This window comes from Liolophura sinensis, chromosome 7 (genome assembly GCF_032854445.1).
Source record: "Liolophura sinensis isolate JHLJ2023 chromosome 7, CUHK_Ljap_v2, whole genome shotgun sequence".
Classification (NCBI taxonomy): Eukaryota; Metazoa; Mollusca; class Polyplacophora; order Chitonida; family Chitonidae; genus Liolophura; species Liolophura sinensis.
Genome location: NC_088301.1, coordinates 19,794,356 through 19,815,491, shown reverse-complemented (window position 1 = coordinate 19,815,491; position 21,136 = coordinate 19,794,356). Strand labels below are relative to the sequence as shown.

Genomic DNA, 21,136 nt, shown 5'->3' with positions numbered 1-21,136 from the left:
TCCAGATCACACATTCATTCATTTGTTATCTGATTTATTTTTTCAGAGTGAAAGCCGATTGTGCTTGATTATGTAACATTATCAGCTCAAGGACTTCTGACCATGTGTACAGCGTGATTTGATGCACCTAAATGATGCACCTAAATCCTGATACTTTTATTTCTTAATAGTGTCTGATATATGATGTGACCTAACATATATAAAACCACAAAAAATTCTTATCAGCATTATCATTTTTGAGCATAAGGATGACATGAAACTGAAGTTTTCATAAGGCCACAGTGACCACTCTGGATATTAAGTAGCCTGCTATGGTGACATCACAGGGGCCTCTGTAGCTCAGTTGGTTCGCGCGCTATCACAGTGTAATGACCCAAGAGCCTCTCACCAATGCGGTTGCTGTGAGTTCAAGTCCAGCTCATGCTTGCTTCCTCTCTGTCTGAACATGGGAAGGTCTGCCAGCAGCCTGTGGATGGCAGTGAGTTTCCTCCAGGCTCTTCCCGATTTCCTCCCACCATAAAGCTGGCCATTGTCGTATAATTTAAATATTTGGTAAAAACAGCAATTAAATAAATAAATGGTGACATCAACATTTATAGCTGTCAAAACAACTTTGTTGTGGGTAAAACTCAAATTGGAGCTATGTACTATTAGCTGGCTCCATGTTCATACACTGGCCCGGGTAACACTGTTGGTAGAGCGTCAGCTTTGGGAGCAGTAGATCCAGGATCAATCCTGGGTCGAGGAGGTTGGGGCTTCCTCGCTTGGCGTTCAGCATGGAGGGGATAGTGCAACGACTGGTTGACCCGTATCAGTATAATGGTTCGGGCGGAGCGGCTTACTTGCCTTCGGTAAGTCGTCTCAGTAAATAGATAAAAGAGTGGTGGAAATCCGTCCTGCAACAAGGAGGTACATTACATACACCCTAAGAATTCCGTCGTCGTCATATGACTGAAAAATTGTTGAGCACGACAAACCCCAATCACTGCACTCCACTTCACTATGTTCGCACTGGCCCCATGTTCACACTGGCCCCATATTCACACTGGCGCCATGTTCATACTGGCCCCATATTGCCCAGGTGAGTTTGAACTCTTTTTATCCCATTGTGTCATGTGATCTGGCAGAAATGTTAGGCAACTATTTTTGATCACATTTACCGTAACATGGGCGTATGAAAAAAGTTTCATAAAGAGTAATTTAGACTTGTAGATGAATGATGAAGAAAACCTGAGAAGCGGAATGTTTGTAAACTAGAAAACTTCCTGTTATTGGAAGGGGTGTCATTTGTGCCTCTTGAACAGAGTGAGACAGGTGATGGGTAAATTAAGGTTGCCTAAAGATTGTCACATGGTACAGCAGGACTGTTTTTACCTTTGACAACAAGTGAGTTCCAACTCGAAACTCTCCTAGTCTGTTGCAGTTTCATGTAATATATTGAACACATGATTAATGGAGATGTAAGATTACCTGGTTTCTTTTGTGAGGGTGATCTGAGTATGTGTTTATTATGGTTGTTTATTAGTAGCCAGATGCCTTGATATACAAATTGATTATGCTGGACAGTCTACATGAATGTCGATCAGTAGATTAACCTAAGAATATAGCGATCGTGAGTTTAGTCTTCAATAACAAAAGCATATAATCCATCATATGCCAGCATATGTTCCTTCAGATTCTAAGGGTAAAAAAAAAGAAAACAAAACAAAAGATAAAAGATAAAATGTGAAGGTGATAGTTAATTACTGTTCTTCTGTTTGACCTTTCAACATCCTTTGAAGAACTTTGCAATAATAATAAGCTTTTTCTGAAGGACCATTTGTTATGTCTGTGCACTCTCTCTGTAATGGAGCCTTGCTTATGAGAACTGATTGCAGGGAAGGTGATTAGTTATGCGTATAAACTTCATCTGGTTGGTTTCAGTGTGAGCTAGTTTGTTTGACATCCATTTCATCAGTATATACAGTGTATGTTTATAGTCTGCCGGACACCTGTAAAGGTGAAGTGCGCTGAATTCTTAATTATGGGTATGCTTAATCGTCTTGAAGGTTATCTTTGCTGACAGCTGTGTGATAGTTAGAGACACATTGCATACGGAGGACAAGATGTCCTTGTGTATACTGAGCATGAAGATATACCAGTGAGGCTGGTTGATTATAAAATTATTGTAGATTTGTTCTCAAAAGAGCTCATAATTCAACTTCATGAATTTTCCAGTCAGGTCAGATCTGTAGACTTGGTATGCACAGAACGCGTTTCTTAACTGACATGACAAATGGGAAGGGTTGGATTGTATGGGGCCTTGAAAATCTTGAAAAGCCTGGAAGTAGAAATTCTATTTCCAGGCCTTAAACTGAAAAGCCTGGAAAACTATATGGGCTTTTTTGTAGTTGGATCTGCAAGAACATTGAAATAGTAAAAACCAGTTTTAAACATGTACTGCTGGCTGGTCTAGTATTGAGAGACTACACAAGACCAACCTGAGATATGTTATTGTTAAAAAAAAAAAATGAAAATAAAATTTTTTCAGCATCTTCCATTGAAACTGATTGATGTATTGCTGTGTGTATGTTAAAATTGAGTACTGTATTTCTTCAATCTTTGGACAAGTTTGCAAGGTGGTTATTCAGATATATTCTGAAGGCATTATTTTGTGTAAACTTATAAAATTCTACTTTTTCTGAAGCCCTGAAATTGGCCAACCCAGCTACTGTAGTTTTGTCTCCAAAATTAAATTATAAATGTGCATAGATTGCCCTGAAGGTTGCTCTTTCATATGTGAAAAGATTCAGGAATTAGGCTAACCAAGTCAATTTATATTGTTTAATTAGCTTGGATAAGCATAGAATAGCTATTTCAGGATAGCGGGGGAAAAGTTAATATTGGACCTGTGTGGAAATTATGAAAGCATGGAAATTTGAAATCTTTTATAAGGTGTACGAACCCTGATTTGTCTGTGGTTTCTTGACAGTCCGCTGGATCAAGTGTGTATGCTTTTATTCAGTTTGTCACTACAAGCTGGTACTTAACTTCTTATAAGGCTGTGACTCCTGCCTGCCTGCCTGCTAGCCTGCCTCGGCCTGACTGGTGACTGGCCACTTCAGCCAGTGTTATTATGGGGAGGAAGGTTATAGATTTTATGTGTGACTCTAGCTGAGGGCAGATGGGACTATATTGTGAGTGAACAGACGGAGGCTGAAGCACATTTACACCTGTGAGGGAGGTACTCAGTAGTGATCAGATGAGTGGAGTTAAGCCAGGGAGTTGACCATAACCTCACATCCCTGAACACTGTGGTGGTGTACATATAACGTTTGTAACTAAGTGGAGTGTGCTAGCTGCTACAGTGTATAGAGGTACATCTATCACCATACCGTCACTTCAACCGGAACGTGCTTGGCGGTTCTCTGCAGGCTTATATATCCGGGAAGGTGTTCTATACTTATATACCAAGGGGGGGGCTGTAAATAATGCCACGTGACAAGAAAAGTTTAGTGTGTGCTAACACAGGTGGGGGATCCGGATCTGTCAGATCACAGATCGGCCACTGTCATCTCTGGTCTCACGGTCATCAAGCCATGGCGGATAAAACGCGCGCCCTGGAGTTTAAAGATGTGCTGGAAGATAAACCGCCGATAAGTCAAGGGTTTAAGCGTCGTTTGCTGCTCCAAAAACTGTCGCGGCGCTCCTGGCCCTCCACAGCACTGCGGTAAGTCTGTTTTAAGATTTATCACACTGTTTGCGGGGAAGTATATATCCATGCATCCAGGGCTGTTCTAGAGTATGTGCATACTTGCATGTAACAGGTGCACGTGACAGTGCCCAAATAGTTTTGACTGGGGAAAGATTTACAAAGTAAATTTCTGCTTTTGAAATATCTTGCCGTGACAAACTAGATGTATACCACACTACGGAGTATGTTTTGAAGAAAATTTTTTACCCGATGTAAGGTGTCCCTGGAAAAGCTGGGATCGGATCTAGCTGTGTGACTGCATGGACACGACATGATAGCGATGTTATGACATTATGCAAATTCATGCATGGACAAAAATTCCTTTTTTCAATGACAGGATGGTCTGTATGATCGTTATATTTGCCAATGATATATCAGCTGTCTCAATCTCAATCAATGCAACAATGATAGTGTTTGTTGTTGTTGCTTACAGGTGTATTATCTGTATGTTTTTATATTACCATGTATTTAGTTGAATCGTTTGTCCATGGATATACATGTCCTTGTACATCTAAATAACACCGGAGTTAAATAACTTACAGTATGTCACATTTGTGGTAAATTACTTCAGCTTTTTCTTTACTGTGGTACTTTGTTGTGTTTCAGTTTCCCAGCGTTACTTGTTAATATCTATAATAAATTTATAATTACTTATAAATACAATTAACAGAGATCAGTGATGTGTTGGATACACAGGCTGATGTATCTCCCTTAATGCAGTTTAATTTTAAATTATTTATTTGATTGATGTTTTACAGCACACTCAAAGATATTTCACTTATAGAGGAGCTGCATGATCTACTTCTGTTAGCCATATTGGTGTACTGTGGCTTTAGACTCCAGTATGGCTACCTGTCTATTGCTCAGCCAAGGTAATGACGTCACGTGCAACCCCTCTGTGTGATGGTGGCCAGCATCAAGGTGGGAGGATACTGGGCAGAGAGCAAGGAAAACCCATGACCACCCGCAGGTTGCTGGCAGACCTTCCCAGGCTCTCATTTTAATGCTGTTTGTTGCATGCTTGCAGTGGAAGGGACCCCCCACACCTGATTGCCTTAATGACCTAGCTGTGTGCCTGGCTGATCTTCTGTCTGTGATCATGTTAGCAGGCACCAGCTTATACCAGTGGTTTGTGTATAAATAAACAAGGTATTGATGGTTGGGAGAGTAATTGTTACACCTGTGTGAGATTCCGTATGCTGATCTGTGTAAACAGGTTACAGAGGATATGCGTAACGCGGAGAGCCTCGTTATGTTGAGAGTCACTAAGTTATTAGCACTCGACACCCTTGCCTGCAATGATATATGCCCATTTAGATAGTTCTATGCATACATCTGGGCAGCTTTATAAACAACAGTACCAGTAATGTCCATGTAATTTTATATACTTGTCAAATATGGCCTGTCAGAAGAACAACGAAAGCATTTTTATGTACAAATATATTCCCATAACTGAAAAATTATATATTTTTTTCTGGAGATGAGAAATCTCATTTTTTTTCTGCATTTTTGGAAAATGTGCATGTAGTGACGTATATGTAGTAGTCTTTAAAAATATTGTATTTCGTGCATCAATAGCCTGTTGCCTCACTTTATAGCTTTTTATAGATTTGTTTTTTTCTGAATTCATCATCCTCTTTTTCTAATTTTCCACGTGTTATTGACGGAGATAAATGGACCAGCTTAGTGTAATTTTGATCAAAAGAGAAGGTTAATGTATTGTTTGCTTTATACAAGCAAGGGACAGGTAAAGTAATAAGCAGTAATATGATCTAGAAACATAGCAATGATCAGGTAGGCTACACCTCCGAGGCTCAGTTGGTTAGCGCGCTATCGGAGCGTAATGACCCAGGAGCCTCTCACCAATGTGGTCGGTGTGAGTTCATCCAGCTCATGCTGGCTTCCTCTCCGGCCGTACGTGGGAAGGTCTGACAGCAATCTGCGGATGGTCGTGGGTTTCCCCCGGGCTCTGCCTGGTTTCCTCCTGGCAATAATGGTTGCCATCGTATAAGTGAAATATTCTTGAGTACGACGTAGAACACCAACATTTATGTCAGTGGCAAAGTGTTGGCAAACTTATGTAGCACAAAAAGTGCTGTTTAATATGATATTAATGTGCAGTAATTTATGTGGCATTAAAACTGTGGCACACATCAGTGTAGGGTATATACTTTTGTGTAAGCTTTGATATTTTGTATGTTTTCTAGGTGTGATCATGATGCGCAGTTGTGCGGCGCAATCATTAAGAATATGTTAGCTGAGCAAGACATAAGTATGCAATATTTTTCTTGCGTGAGCAGCAAATAGGATAGCACATGATAATAATGAAAGATAAAAAATGTAGGAACTAGTAGGATATGTGTCAGTAGTTCATGTTTTAAATTCATTATTAAATTCAAATGTGATACTGTTAAAGAGACAAGTTAGGCAGAAAGCACAAATTAAGCCAACTAATGCTCATCTGTAACACCCAGTGCATGTACAATACAAAACATTGTTTGTAACTTCATTTTTTAGTAGCGCACGTAGGTACATTTTATTGCTGTTAATTTGATATCTAGGTCAAAGAAAAGGTGATATATAATACCGGAGTGGGTCTTACAGGCAGTTGGAATCATTCGAACAGAGTAAATTGTCATTCATTCAGTATAAGCTGTGGTTCTATAGGTGTATGCATTCAGAGCTGTAATACGTGATCAAAGTTACAAATCTCTGAGTAACCTCTAGTTTGTACTGTGCTTACTAAATTATTCTACTTCAAAGACCGTGTGCATGTGACACTGTGGAGAATACATGTGTACATGTGGCAGGGACTAATCTAGGTTATTTTTGAACCAGTCTAAAACATTTGGGAGTGCAAAGTTTGCGAATACAATTTTTTGTATTTTTGTGTTTTTTGAATATATACACATTGAAGCTGTAGACATACCAAACTGGTCCATCTATATCTAAGCACCAGGCATACCAAACTGGTCCATCCACATCAAAGTACCGGGCATACCAAACTGGTTCATCCACTTCAAAGCACCGGGCATACATCCATATCCAAACACCAGGCATACCAAACTGGTCCATCCATATCCAAGCACCAGGCATACCAAACTGGTCCATCCATATTCAAGCACCAGGCACACCAAACTGGTCCATCCACATCAAAGCACCAGGCATACATCCATATCCAAGCACCAGGCATACCAAACTGGTCCATCCATATCCAAGCACCAGGCATGCCAAACTGGTCCATCCACATCCAAGCACCAGGCATACATCCATATCCAAACACCAGGCATGACAAACTGGTCCATCCACATCAAAGCACCAGGTACACCAAACTGGTCCATCCATATCCAAGCACCAGGCATACCACACTGGTTCATCCACATCAAAGCGCCAGGCATACCAAACTGGTCCATCCACATCGAAACACCAGGCATACCAAACTGGTTCATCCACATCCAGGCACCAGGCATACATCCATATCCAAACACCAGGCATGACAAACTGGTCCATCCACATCAAAGCACCAGGTACACCAAACTGGTCCATCCATATCCAAGCACCAGGCATACCACACTGGTTCATCCACATCAAAGCGCCAGGCATACCAAACTGGTTCATCCACATCGAAACACCAGGCATACCAAACTGGTTCATCCACATCCAAGCACCAGGCATACATCCATATCCAAACACCAGGTATGACAAACTGGTCCATCCGCATCAAAGCACCAGGCACACCAAACTGGTCCATCCATAACCAAGCACCAGGCATACCACACTGGTTCATCCACATCCAAGCACCAGGCATACCAAACTGGTCCATCCACATCCAAGCACCAGGCATACCAAACTGGTTCATCCATATCCAAGCACCAGGCATACCAAACTGGTTCATCCACATCAAAGCACCGGGCATACATCCATATCCAAAGCACCAGGCATACCAAACTGGTCCATCCATATCCAAACACCAGGCATACCAAACTGGTCCATCCATATCCAAACACCAGGCATACCAAACTGGTCCATCCACATCCAAACACCAGGCACACCAAACTGGTTCATCCACATCCAAACACCAGGCATACCAAACTGGTCCATCCATATCCAAACACCAGGCATACCAAACTGGTCCATCCATATCCAAACACCAGGCATACCAAACTGGTCCATCCGCATCCAAACACCAGGCATACCAAACTGGTTCATCCAAATCAAAGCACCAGGCATACCAAACTGGTTCATCCATATCCAAGCACCAGGCATACCAAACTGGTTCATCCATATCCAAGCACCAGGCATACCAAACTGGTTCATCCACATCAAAGCACCAGGCATACCAAACTGGTTCATCCATATCCAAGCACCAGGCATACCAAACTGGTTCATCCATATCCAAGCACCAGGCATACCAAACTGGTTCATCCACATCAAAGCACCAGGCATACCAAACTGGTTCATCCATATCCAAACACCAGGCATACCAAACTGGTTCATCCACATCAAAGCACCAGGCATACCAAACTGGTCCATCCATGTCCAAACACCAGGCATACCAAACTGGTCCATCTACATCCAAACACCAGGCATACATCCATATCCAAACACCAGGCATACCAAACTGGTCCGTCCATATCCAAGCACCAGTCATACCACACTGGTCCATCCACAAGCACCAGGGACACCAAACTGGTCCATCCATATCCAAACACCAGGCATACCAAACTGGTTCATCCACATCAAAGCACCAGGCATACCAAACTGGTCCATCCACATCCAAGCACCAGGCATACATCCATATCCAAACACCAGGCATGACAAACTGGTCCATCCACATCCAAACACCAGGCATACCAAACTGGTTCATCCACATCCAAACACCAGGCATACCAAACTGGTCCATCCACATCATAGCACCAGGCATACCAAACTGGTCCATCCACATCCAAACACCAGGCATACCAAACTGGTCCATCCACATCCAAACACCAGGCATACCAAACTGGTCCATCCACATCCAAACACCAGGCATACCAAACTGGTTCATCCACATCCAAACACCAGGCATACCAAACTGGTTCATCCACATCCAAACACCAGGCATACCAAACTGGTTCATCCACATCAAAGCACCAGGCATACCAAACTGGTCCATCCACATCCAAACACCAGGCATACCAAACTGGTCCATCCATGTCCAAACACCAGGCATACCAAACTGGTTCATCCACATCAAAGCACCAGGCGTACATCCATATCCAAACACTAGGCATACTACACTAGTGCAGTGTATGAAGAAATACTATCATTTCAGGTTTCTCTAAAAATTTCCTGAGCTGGAGGTTACCCCTAGAAACCTCCGAAATGGTTGATGTTACGATAATTGCCTAATCAGTAAGCATAGAACCCATGTATACCCTGAATGACCAGAAATGTCGTCCAGGATGTAACTTTCCATTTTTCCTGACTGATTGATTTGAGAATGGTGGTTTGAGGTTTACTTGGAACATGGGATCATATTTTGTTCCATTTATCTTCCTCTGAAAATGCACTTTTGTCGGCCAAATTTTAGGTCATATAGGGCTCATGCATATATGGTGTGAGTCATACATTATTTTGTTATCAACAAGTGCTATTCTAGCATGGTACACGATTTAAATACTGATTTCACTCAGTAGCCAAGAACATACCTTGCGTCTTTGCAACATCATTGAAAACTGTTGACTGCTTCTCTTTGCATGATTCCTTCTTATTTTCATACTTTATATACTTTCTTAGTTCTTTGGAAGTTTGTGTTATATACGTCATTTTTGGGAAATATGCCGTGCGATTATTGACCCAGAACGTCCCTTATTGGTTGACGTTTGGTATGTGAATGTCTGTTTCGACGCATAGATCCAACAACTATCCAAATCACTTCTCAATGGGTCAGTAATTATATGCACTAAGTTAATGATGTATCCACCTTTGCATCATGCTGACTGACTGTGCCCAGTTATATTTGAGTGAATGTCAAGGTGATGCTGTGCTGGCTAGGTACAGTGGATAGCAGTTGTTCCTAGAGCTGTCGCCCGAGGATCATTGGCTAGAAGGTTTCAGTTAAGACTGTTGTCAAGAAATTCTTTGGTGGGCTTAAGTCATTGCCGTAAGAAAAAAGTGCTCTTTTTTTTATTTTGGTTTATAAAAAAGATAAAGATTTTAAAGAAATTAATATTAGGCCACCTGAATTTAAATTTTTGATTTTTGGCAGAATAAATATTTTTCCAGTGTCACCCAAAGGCATAAAAATAAAGCTCAAAAATCATGTAATTTGTGGGAAAGGTGGATTAGCGATCTTTTATCTGCATATCTATATGATCTGAAATCTTTGAAAAACAGGAATAGTCATAAAAATATTACGACCGCACACAATAAAAACATGGGGTTTTATTCCTTTTTTGGTATCTACTCACAGATATATATATTTGATAAGACACAGAATAAAACTGGTATTGCAGTGAGAGAAAAAACTCAAAACATGTTTTTATCAAATTAGCTAAAAAAAAAACTTTTTTTTTTTAGAGGATTAATCAGTTGGGTTCATACACACATCAAATATACAATCATGTATTTGTCCTGATCTGCAGAACTGGGAATTTTCCTCCTCACTTTGTTATCTCACAGGTTTGCTTGCAGCTCATACATGCTTTCCATTCATGGCATAATAAATTCTGTCATTGAGATTATGTGTGTGCAGGACTTAAATGATTGGCAATGACATCAAAATGGACTTGATTCTCACATTTCTCAGTGCTTTAATATCAAGTTAATCAGAACGTCATTTTATAAAATCATTGAGTTTGCTTTTGGAGAATTTTTTTAAATGAAGGAGCGGGAATCCATTGCATATTTATTCCTGATTTGATTTTAGAAGGCATATAACACTTTATTGTAATTACCTCAGGTCACCCAGCAGGATATGCAGGGTGTGAGTTCAACCCCAGTTTAATTTGTACATGTCAGAGACACGGAATCCTTGGTGTCCTCCATGTGGACATTCCTGAGGGCCATTGTGACAAGGTCTTGCCAAGCTAGGTAATGATTTTGATAAATGGAAGACATTGTGGCTAGTGGGTAGCTTGTTAGACTGTCAGGGTGAAAACTGGACTTAGTTTCTTTGATTCCCACACATTTACCATACAGATATGGCACAGACCATATTGGTAGAAGACAAGTGGTTATCAATGAATGTTAAATAAACTGCCCAGGTGGCCCCTCGAGCATAATTTTCAGCTGCTGTCACCAAGGCCCCATTGAGAGAGAGAGAGGGAATGTATAGATTTTCTGTCCAGGAACTGGTTTTGAACTCAGACCTCTTGTGAATGCCCTAGCGATTGAAAAGCAAGTACCTGTAACCTCTAGACTATGCATGGACTGCTACCACCTTCACAGATAGCACATCTTCACGTTGTGTGGTCTAGCGTAGGGATGGATTGAGCCCATTATCACATGCTGATACTACAGAGTGGCGCCTGATAAAACAGCTAACCTGAGCATAAGTAGCGATAATGTTGGAAAGAGTTTGGCACAGAGCTAGTTACTGTATTTCCCCTAAAGTTTGTATGTGAATTAAAACGTACTTTCGTGAGCACGTTATTAAGCCTTAAGATGATACTTTTGGTATATTATAATATTCTCAAGTTTTGGTCTTAATTTTGTTGTGGAATGATTTGTCTCTCTGTTTGATTTAGTTATGTATTTAATTATTGCTTTAAGCTGTACTCGATAATATTTCACTTACATGTATATGACAACGACCAACATTATGGTGGGAGAAAACTGGGCAGAGTCAGGGGGAAATCCATGGCCATCCGCAGGTTGCTGTCAGACCTTCCCATGTATGTCCACTCCCTCAGTTTGAATGAATCTCATTCAGTAGTGTATATTTTTTTTCTTTTGAGTTTATAGTCACACCAGCTGGTGTAAAAACCTCTGCGTGTTAGAAGCAGGTTTTAATGATTAAGAAGGAGATAGTGTGAATTACTTTCCAATATTATAAAAAACAGAATGTTTTATATTGCGATCTTTCCAGGTTTGCATAGTGTATCCATGGTACATTTTCTTGAACCATGGTGCAAATCGTTTCATAGGATTCCGTTCATATCGTGGGAATATTTCGCTTCTCTTAAAACTGGAGACCTGGTAAGCTTAAACACTTACATGCTGATCTGCCACAGTTTTGTGTTAGGCGATGATATGCAAGCCGGGCCCGGTAATAATCAGTTATGGAGATACCCTGTTGGCAGCGTTATTACAAGAGTCAATTGTCTTGGGGGCAGCACTTTACAGGCAGAATGGGTGTTGTTAGGCCCACAGAGCAGATGATAGTTTTAACCGCTGGGCAGTATGGCCGAGTAATAACAGTTGTCAATGTCATTATGGCCATCAAAGTGGCTGTTTGTATGCTGTCTTTGTGAGCATATTTGGTTTTCTCCGTTAAGGTGTTGGGGAAATTTCGACGGAAGTGGTGCCTTGAGAGAGAGACAGGCAGATTGGATTAGGAAGCAGTGTGTCTGACGTCCCTTTCCAGTGTCGAATGTGTGGAGGCCGGTGGTGTGGCTACATAAACACTGCATGAACTCTTATTCCTGCAGTCAGGTGCAACATTCTTAAAGCCTCGTTTCTGATGTTAAGTAGTGAAAGGAGCTAGTGCATTAATTAAGAGACATTGTACATGTGTCATAATGTATTCTAAGATACCTCCAAAAACTTAAACGCTAAAAGCAATGGTAAGCAAAGTGTGCTCAAACTGACAATCTATACACAGTTGCTGTCCTCGTCAGGGCCGCTGGGGAGTTTCCATTTCACTAATAAAATAGGGGGGCTGGGTTGTGCTGCCAGAACATCTGTTTTCTTCACAATTTGACACCTCACATTTTCTGACGACAAAGCAAAATGAATTAACATATAATGGGTCAAGAAGTAAGTTTAAAGGTGAATTATTTATGATTCTGACATCATGTGGCCGATAGGCACCTATCCCGTGTATGAGATGTATGAGAATGTTTGAGTTGGTGTCAAACAACGAGCATCTAGGTACTACATCTGGATAAGCGCCATGGGCAGTGATGCGTTTTTTCATTGTTCCAAGAGCGGCGTATTGCTGGTATTACAAGCAAGCGATGGGAGTGAACAGCTTGTGCTCGGAGGTGCAGGACTCAGTCAGCACAAACGACTCTCCGTGCCCTTGCAGCCGCTGTTCTGAGCCACACTGGTGTTGGAATACAGGGGATAATGTCCGTAACTGGCCAACCAAACGAGTCCAGCCTGAGGAGTTGCATACAGCTACAAGCAATCAGAAGAACAGCGCCGCTCTTTGAGCAATATTTTAGACTCAATCGTTGTGTCCTCCCAGTCGTGGGATGCCTCTGTGACTTGTGTCTGTTCGGCTGGCTCCGTAGCTACCGTCACCCAGACACAGAGTGTGACCCGAGTCGAAGAAGTTGCAGGCCTGATTCTGTCAAAGTCGACAGCTCATGGTCACCAAATTCTGGCCAACGCTACCATCTCGGGAAGCACCTTCCATTTACGCTTCAACTGAATCTACAAGTTTCTCCACGAAATAAATCGTTCGCTTCTGACAGTTTTTTTTGTTAGTTTGACTTAAAATCATCAGTCCTCTGTCGTCGCAAAACTGTTTTGTTCAGATTTGGAGCTCGAACTGACGTGGAGAGGTAATGGCGGGAAATGTGCATTTATTGGTCAGTAACGGTCACGTGCCTCGCTCTGATTGGATGATTTATTTCCCGCCCATTTCATTGGCATGGACTCGCCCAAAATCATAACAAAACAACTTAAACTGTCATATATTAACAAACAGGAGAGTGCAGTTGTTTTCTGTGTTCTTTTCGTTCTCAAACAGTGGACAACTCCTGATGTCCTGCGCATTTTCTTTGTGATTTCAGCATGGCAAACTACATTTTATTTCTCAGTTGGAAGACAGGAGATATCTTGGGAATTCATGGATGGGAAGATGGGGAGGGGGGTGGAAAATAGTGTTGTACATGTAGATTATTTGACCAGAGAGATGGAGACACCTTTAAGAAGCTTCAGTTGAAGAATAAAATTATTCTTTGTGATTTCTGTTTTTTAAGTAATGTTTTGAGTGCATATATTTTGGATGTGAAATCATTTAGAAACATTGAAATTTTACAATAACTGTTCCAAGTATTTGCTGCATTACAAAGTTGTTTTGAAACTCTTGACCAAGTTTTTGTTAAACAGTGAATTTTTAATCTGTATTGCAGGATAATGATTTGCTTTGTTATATTTGGTTGTTTTCAAATTCTGGATCAAATAATTTGTGTGAAACTCTTTTGTCATGGCTGATGTATCGCGATTGTGATTGTCTTTAGTGGTTTTCTGAAGTGGAATAAATAGCCATTATGCATGCATGAGTGTCAAAAAATAATTGTGTATTATGATATAATGTAGCAGTGTCATATAATGTAAAGAATATAAAGAATGCGTTTTAGGAGTGCAAAACTCGATCTCATAGCTAAACCTGTATTTATTTTGTTGTATCTCACCTTTTTAAAGCATTATTTACAAAAAATTTCCTGAAAAATAAAATTTAGCGGATTAACCCGTCAAGCTGTGCACAAAATTTCAAAGCTTTGACAGACGAAGGAACGCTGGGGAAAAAAAAAAACATCCTCCTTGATTGAGGCTTTTTAATATTGAAAGTATAAATTATTAGAAATTCCAATTTGTCTGTCCACATGCCAGTGTACATATGCATATGTACAGTTCTTTCCACCCACTTTGAGAGCTTCGTTTATCTGTTTAAGGTTACGTGTAGGCCTACATGTATATGTCAAGGGCGTTATATGTATGCGCACATTAACAGGTCTGAAGCTTCGTAACCATTCTAGGCTTCTCCCAGTTCGTAATTGTGATCTGATATATTAATGCTCAGATAACCTGCCTTTGATATCGAGGAATTTGTATAAAAGTCTCTGAGAGAGGAGTTATTTGATAGACACTGTTAGTAATAGGATTTTGCTTCCTCCTTCACCTGCATTCTCAATGGAATGAAGATTATACCTGGACTCGCTCTGATCGTTCATTGCACTAAGGTCGCTATTCGCAGCGGGCGTGAAACATTAATTTTCCGTGGGCTATGAATTGAGGTATAGAGAGATTTGTTTGACAGTGAAGTGGTACACTATTTGAGCTGACGCTAAGTACTTTGTTGCTGATGAGCGTATAACTCTAGATATTGCACATAAATATCAGACTTTCCTGGCTTGGTTGACATCCCTGTTTATCTATCTGGTATCAGATATATTTGATTCCTACTTGATACCTCCATTTTTGAGTTCTTTTGATAAATAGATGTACTAATGATATGCCTATATAGTACTGTATGTTTTTTAAGCATCCGTTGTGATCCTAATATTGTGGATATTGTTTGTTTATAATGATGATTGAGTGTAACAGTTTTATCACTTGCCTTGACAGTCTTGACTTGCTTATGGATCAGCTATCATTTATATTTGATACTGACCGGCTGTAGTTGCTAGAGTGTCTGCCTGGTAAGCGGTAGATCACAAATCGAATCAAATCATACCTAAGATTTAAACATCGGTAGACTTGCTACAACATCATTTAACAGGCGCTCTGCATTAAAGGAATTGATGCGCGAATACGACCAGGTGTCAGTGTAATGCGATTTGAGATGTTGTGTCTGTTGTCTGCTGCATGACTTTCAAGTGTGGCAGCACTAAAAGTATGTTGTTGGGTTCGGCCTGCTACAATGAGACAGTGTCTAGATGAATAATGTTGAAAGCAACATTAAACCCCAATCAATCAAACCAACAAACAAACAGTACTGCAATTCTTCAACCTTTCCGCATGTTTGCAAAGTGTTTATTCTGGCACATTCTGAAGGCATTATTCTATGTAAACTGATAAAATTACAATTTTTATAAAGCCCTAAAATTGGCCAATACAACTGTCGTAGTTTTGTCTCCAAAATCAAATTATAAATCTACATGAATTGCTCTGAAAGTTGCTCTTTCATATGTGAAAATGTTGAGGAATTAGGGTGATTGGTAAATGTATCACTGTGATTCGTCAAAATAAACCAACATACAAAATTCTTGACAAGATCAATTGCAATTCAGAGGAAAAGCACTGAAATAGCTCCACTTGTGGCAGCCAGGTGGAATTGTGCATATTGAGAAATGATCTGTTCATTGTGGACCACACTTAGTCTATTACACACAGCCCACCAACATGGTGGTACATGTACATGTATTAGGTAGAATGCTGGATGTTATAAAAAATGTCCAACTGTTTTTTTGGTTAAGTCCACTTTATACAGGTTCTTGCATGCTTTTAGTGCACTGTTGGAAGCCCTTAGCAATGAAAGCAATTTTGGTTCGCTACCCGTTGCCGTAGCATTAACGAAATGACCTTTAAGAATGGACTGTTGCCACATACGGTGATTTTGTGCTTAAAGATATATTTTTACCTACATGAGAGACTGACCCTGTGACCAATGGAGAGCTGCTAATTATGACTTGATCCTTTCCCTGATTGTGGCAGTATCCTGAAACAGTCAGAAAGGTCAAATTGAAGAGCTCAGGGACAAAGGTACATGTAAATCTAAGGCTCACACAGCTAGTGTTTGTCTTCCAAGTTTAGGAGCAGCTGTCAAGTGTTCTTCAGATGTTCCTTCGAGAGGTTTTTCCCCATGTAGCCAATCTGGAAAGCTGTAAATCAAACAATCGATGTGTGGTGTAGATGGATAATGGATATATGGCTGGCTGTTCTGCCACCTGGAAGGAACTCAGGCCTATAGCTTATAATCTCACCTATTAATTACAACAGCCGTTTTGTTCTTATACATGTATGATTTCTTTGGGGTTGAAATTAACTGATATATTTGCTTTTTTGAAGGTTGATAATTGTAGGTGTAATAGGAAAGAGGTTATAATGGTAGATATAGGATAATTGATATTATAAACAGAAAGAAATCTGAGAAAATGAAAGAAAAATATATCCTCATGGCTAGTTGTTCTTTTAAAACATTTAAAAAAATTAATATATGTATAAAGCTTTATTTTCTATTATGGACAACCTACAGTTACCTTAAGAAAAAAACAAAAAACAAAAACTCTTAAAAACTGGCACTTCCACAAAACCCCACCCCCACTGGCAAGCCCACCCCACCCCCACCCCCAAAAAAACATTCCGGTATGTGGCAAGAATGAAATACATAAAGAATAACACTGGACTTCAACAAGTTTGCATTAAATTTGTGATACAAGAAAGCATATTCAATTGAGGAAGGATTAGATAAGATTAACCTGAGAAAAACAGGCAATTTGTGTTCTGTATAAATAATAATAATAACAATAATAATATCATCTTTATTTTCAGAGGGTAACAAACACAGTGAACATGACAGTATTGATCTTCCCTGAGGCCCTCCATTCACTTACATAACCTCTCGGCAGTCACGGGTATTAAAAAAAAAAAGAAAAAAAAATTATACGAAACATTAATCAGTACAAAGTTTATACCTATATATATATATATATATATATATATATATATAGAGAGAGAGAGAGAGAGAGAGAGGAGAGAGAGAGAGAGAGAGAGAGAGAGAAAGCTTTGCTATGTGTTTGGCACTTTCTGCCACTTTTGGTGCAACTTTTTAAACCATTCTGTGTTGTTCTATGTGGGGAAAAGGAATGTTTACTTGATTGCTTGTACATGATCTTAGTTCATGATGGGGCTCTTCTCTGATTGGGAACAACTTTTTCATATAGTCAGGATACTGGTCATTTAAGGATTAGTAAACAGTGAGATTTTTTTTGGCCTAGTATAATTTCATGTATAGTCTTAAAGTTTAAACATTTCAAAAGTTTCAGCTGATGATTTATTGTTACGTTGTCGAGGATAAGTTTTGCAGCAGTTTTTTGAAGTTTATATTCTCGATCAAGTAGGCCTTTGGAACAGCTGCCCCAAATAGGGACACCGTACATTAAACGAGGACTGTAACTGTTATAAAGTAATAGTAAGGGAAGAAAAGGCTTCTGCCTTCTCCGTATTGACAATAGCTTAGACACAGTACTGCACACAGAGTCAGTGTGACTCTGCCATGAAAGTGTACAGTCTATTTGCAGGTTACATGCCATAAGTATCATATTTCTTCAACGTTTTCACATGTTTGCAGGTAGTTTATTGAATTGAAGCATGTTCTGAAGGCATTATTCTGTGTTGACTGATAAAATTATACTTTTTTTGTGAAGCCCTGAAACCGGCCAATCCGAGGAATGTAGTTTTGTCTCCAGCGTCAAATAAAAAGTTGATCTCTGACACACAAAAAGATTGAGGCGTTAGGGTGCACATTGGTACATTTTAATTCTGATTACATGAAGGATTATATGACAAGTTACGTTTTCAAATTTTTTCAAAGAAATTCATTGTGCCTTCATTTTTTTCCTTTATAGCAGTCTTTGACATGTTTTGCCTTAAGGCACATGGCAAGACTATATCCTTCCGGTGATATTGCCAATACATCTTGTTATCTTCTACTGGAAAAATCATTAATTTCAAATTAGCAATGGAATGTTGATCAACATCACTGTTGTATGGATCAAGAGTACCCTGAAGGCACACTGTATGGTGATCAAGCCTACATACACCTAACCCATAGCAACGGAGGCCACAAGATTTATAAGTCATAGTCTGTAAATGAGAGTGTACTAGCTGCCACATCCGAGACCTATATATTAGGGCTGTATATTATTTAATATTTTGCCAAAGATTTTGGCCATAACTGAAAATGTTACTCAGAGTTGCTTGATTTTAAGAGTTCTGTTGATCTCAGAAACATGATTTAGGGTTTGTTTGGAAAGTAGGTAGAATGATCAGTAACCACTTACTGGGAAAATGTAAATTGCAGAACCAAACGGGGTACATTTTGTGAACTGGAGTGCACTTTCTGGGGTGAAATGTAAGGTCAGATATAGTGTGGACATCTTATAGTGACTTAAATCTTCTTGAAGGTAAAGAGAACATTAACCGGAAGTATATGTCAGATAGTCTGACATATTTCTGTAGAATTCTTTCAATCTAGTAAAGTGAATTTTAAAGGTGACCTTTCCTGACAATATTTGGACCAGTAATGTCACATCACGTTTTTGCCACTTAACACACATAGACTTACAGATATCACCATGAAAAATGCATATATATACATATAGATTTAAGCATACATTTGCCTAATGAACCTTGAAACAAGCTACATGTATTTGAAGCAAAAAATATTGGTTTGATATGTCACTGATGTACCATCTGGTTCATGTACAGACCACCGTGGAATCTGATGTTTGATATGTCACTGATGTACCCTCTGGTTCATGTACAGACCACCGTGGAATCTGATGTTTGATATGTCACTGATGTACCCTCTGGTTCATGTACAGACCACCGTGGAATCTGATGTTTGATATGTCACTGATGTACCCTCTGGTTCATGTACAGACCACCGTGGAATCTGATGTTTGATATGTCACTGATGTACTATCTGGTTCATGTACAGACCACCGTGGAATCTGATGTTTGATATGTCACTGATGTACCCTCTGGTTCATGTACAGACCACCGTGGAATCTGATGTTTGATATGTCACTGATGTACTATCTGTTTCACGTACAGACCACCGTGGAATCTGATGTTTGATATGTCACTGATGTACTATCTGGTTCATGTACAGACCACCGTGGAATCTGATGTTTGATATGTCACTGATGTACCCTCTGGTTCATGTACAGACCACTGTGGAATCTGATGTTTATGAACCATTGTACTCATTTGGAAAAATTGTAAAAAATAAATGACACTTTAAATCTTGTACATGTTGTGGTCTTTCATTTGATTTATACTTTATTTTTAGGGGTTTTCTTTAAGGTTAAGGTACCTTCGTAGTTACGACGATTCCGGGTTTACCTGTAACGTAAACGTGTGTATGTATAAAACAAAGATTTACAGTATTAAATTGATGAAATTTTATTAAGACCTAAATATCCAAACTGTTATCATACTACAGTATATATGTGATTCACATGCTGAATATAGAAAGACAGTGCTTGAGATAATGAGTGACTTTTGTTCATTTTGAAAAATGCTGATACTTCCGTTTTGGCTTCACCCTTAAAAGCAAAATCTTACTAGCATGTACACAGAACCTTACTAGCATGTATACAGAATCTTACTAGAATGTGCACAGAATCTTACTAGCATGTACACAGAATCTTACTAGCATGTACACAGAATCTTTGTCCGAGAATCTTAGTCCCAGCCACATTCAAGCCTCTGATAGAAATCAGTGTGACATCAAGCATATGAAAAACACTACATGGGTGACTTTTGTTCATTTTTGAAATGTGCAGATATTTCCAAAATCAATTTTAACTTTGACTTTAGAAGCAGAATCTCAGCATGTACACAGAACGTGCATATAATGTCAGCCACGTTCAAAAATTTGACATGGGCTGACTAGTTACCTCCCTTGTTTCCTTCCATGTATATGGGGCAGATTCCATAATGCCATTTTTGAGTTCGTTTTAAATTGAAAATGTCGACAAAACACATACTTTTCAGTTTTTCATCTGTAGGGGCTAAAATTGCAAGTACTTAAAAAGCTCAGTGTAAAGCCAAATGCATCCAAATTCAAACATTCGAGGCCAAAGACCATTTGATATATATTAAGGTTTTAAATTTTGACCTCAGTGAACAAACAAGGTTTTGTAGAATTAGCCCATGACACCCGGTTTACATAGCTGTTGTAAGATTGTGCCTCTGTGCCGTGTCAGGGACATTAGTTAAAGTTATTTACCATGGGTTTATAAAACATGGATCGGATTGGGCAATTTGGTCCGCAGCTAATTTGGATATTATAAAAGGTAGTCACCTGTAGTGGTGTAAAGTTATACAAGGCTGAATCCCTATGCTAACTACATGTAGTAGTATATAGTCTTCAGTAATCAGGGAATTCTGTGTTATGAATTGCTTAATAGACGATCGGTTCTATAATGCTCGTGCGTTTAGCGCGTGAACTTTGAACTGTGTGGGGTGACCGGCCCGGATAGCACAGTTGGTAGAGCGTCCGCTTCGGGACCGGTAGATCTAGGATCAATCCTTGATCGAGTCACACCTAAGACTTTAAAAGAGGAAGTTGTAACTTCCTCGCTTGGCGTTCAGCATGAAGGGGATAGTGCAACGACTGTTTGACCCGTATCAGTATAATGGCTCGGGCGGGGCGGCTTACTTGCCTTCGGTAAGTCGTCTCAGTGAAGCAGCACTAAATAAAAGAACGGTGGAAATCCGTCCTGCAACAAGGAGGCA

The 21,136-nt window shown here is 39.8% G+C and overlaps 1 protein-coding gene across 1 annotated transcript in view; it reads left to right on the top strand.

Annotated features, from left to right (window-relative positions):
• The first annotated feature begins 3,353 nt into the window (after positions 1 to 3,353).
• The window catches only part of LOC135471554 (3',5'-cyclic-AMP phosphodiesterase 4C-like), a 227,533-nt gene continuing 209,750 nt past the window's right edge, over positions 3,354 to 21,136 (top strand). The window contains exon 1 of the mRNA XM_064750828.1: positions 3,354 to 3,709. Within this exon, the coding sequence (XP_064606898.1) occupies positions 3,471 to 3,709 (239 nt within the window). The 5' untranslated portion in view covers positions 3,354 to 3,470. The remainder of the gene's footprint in view (positions 3,710 to 21,136) is intronic.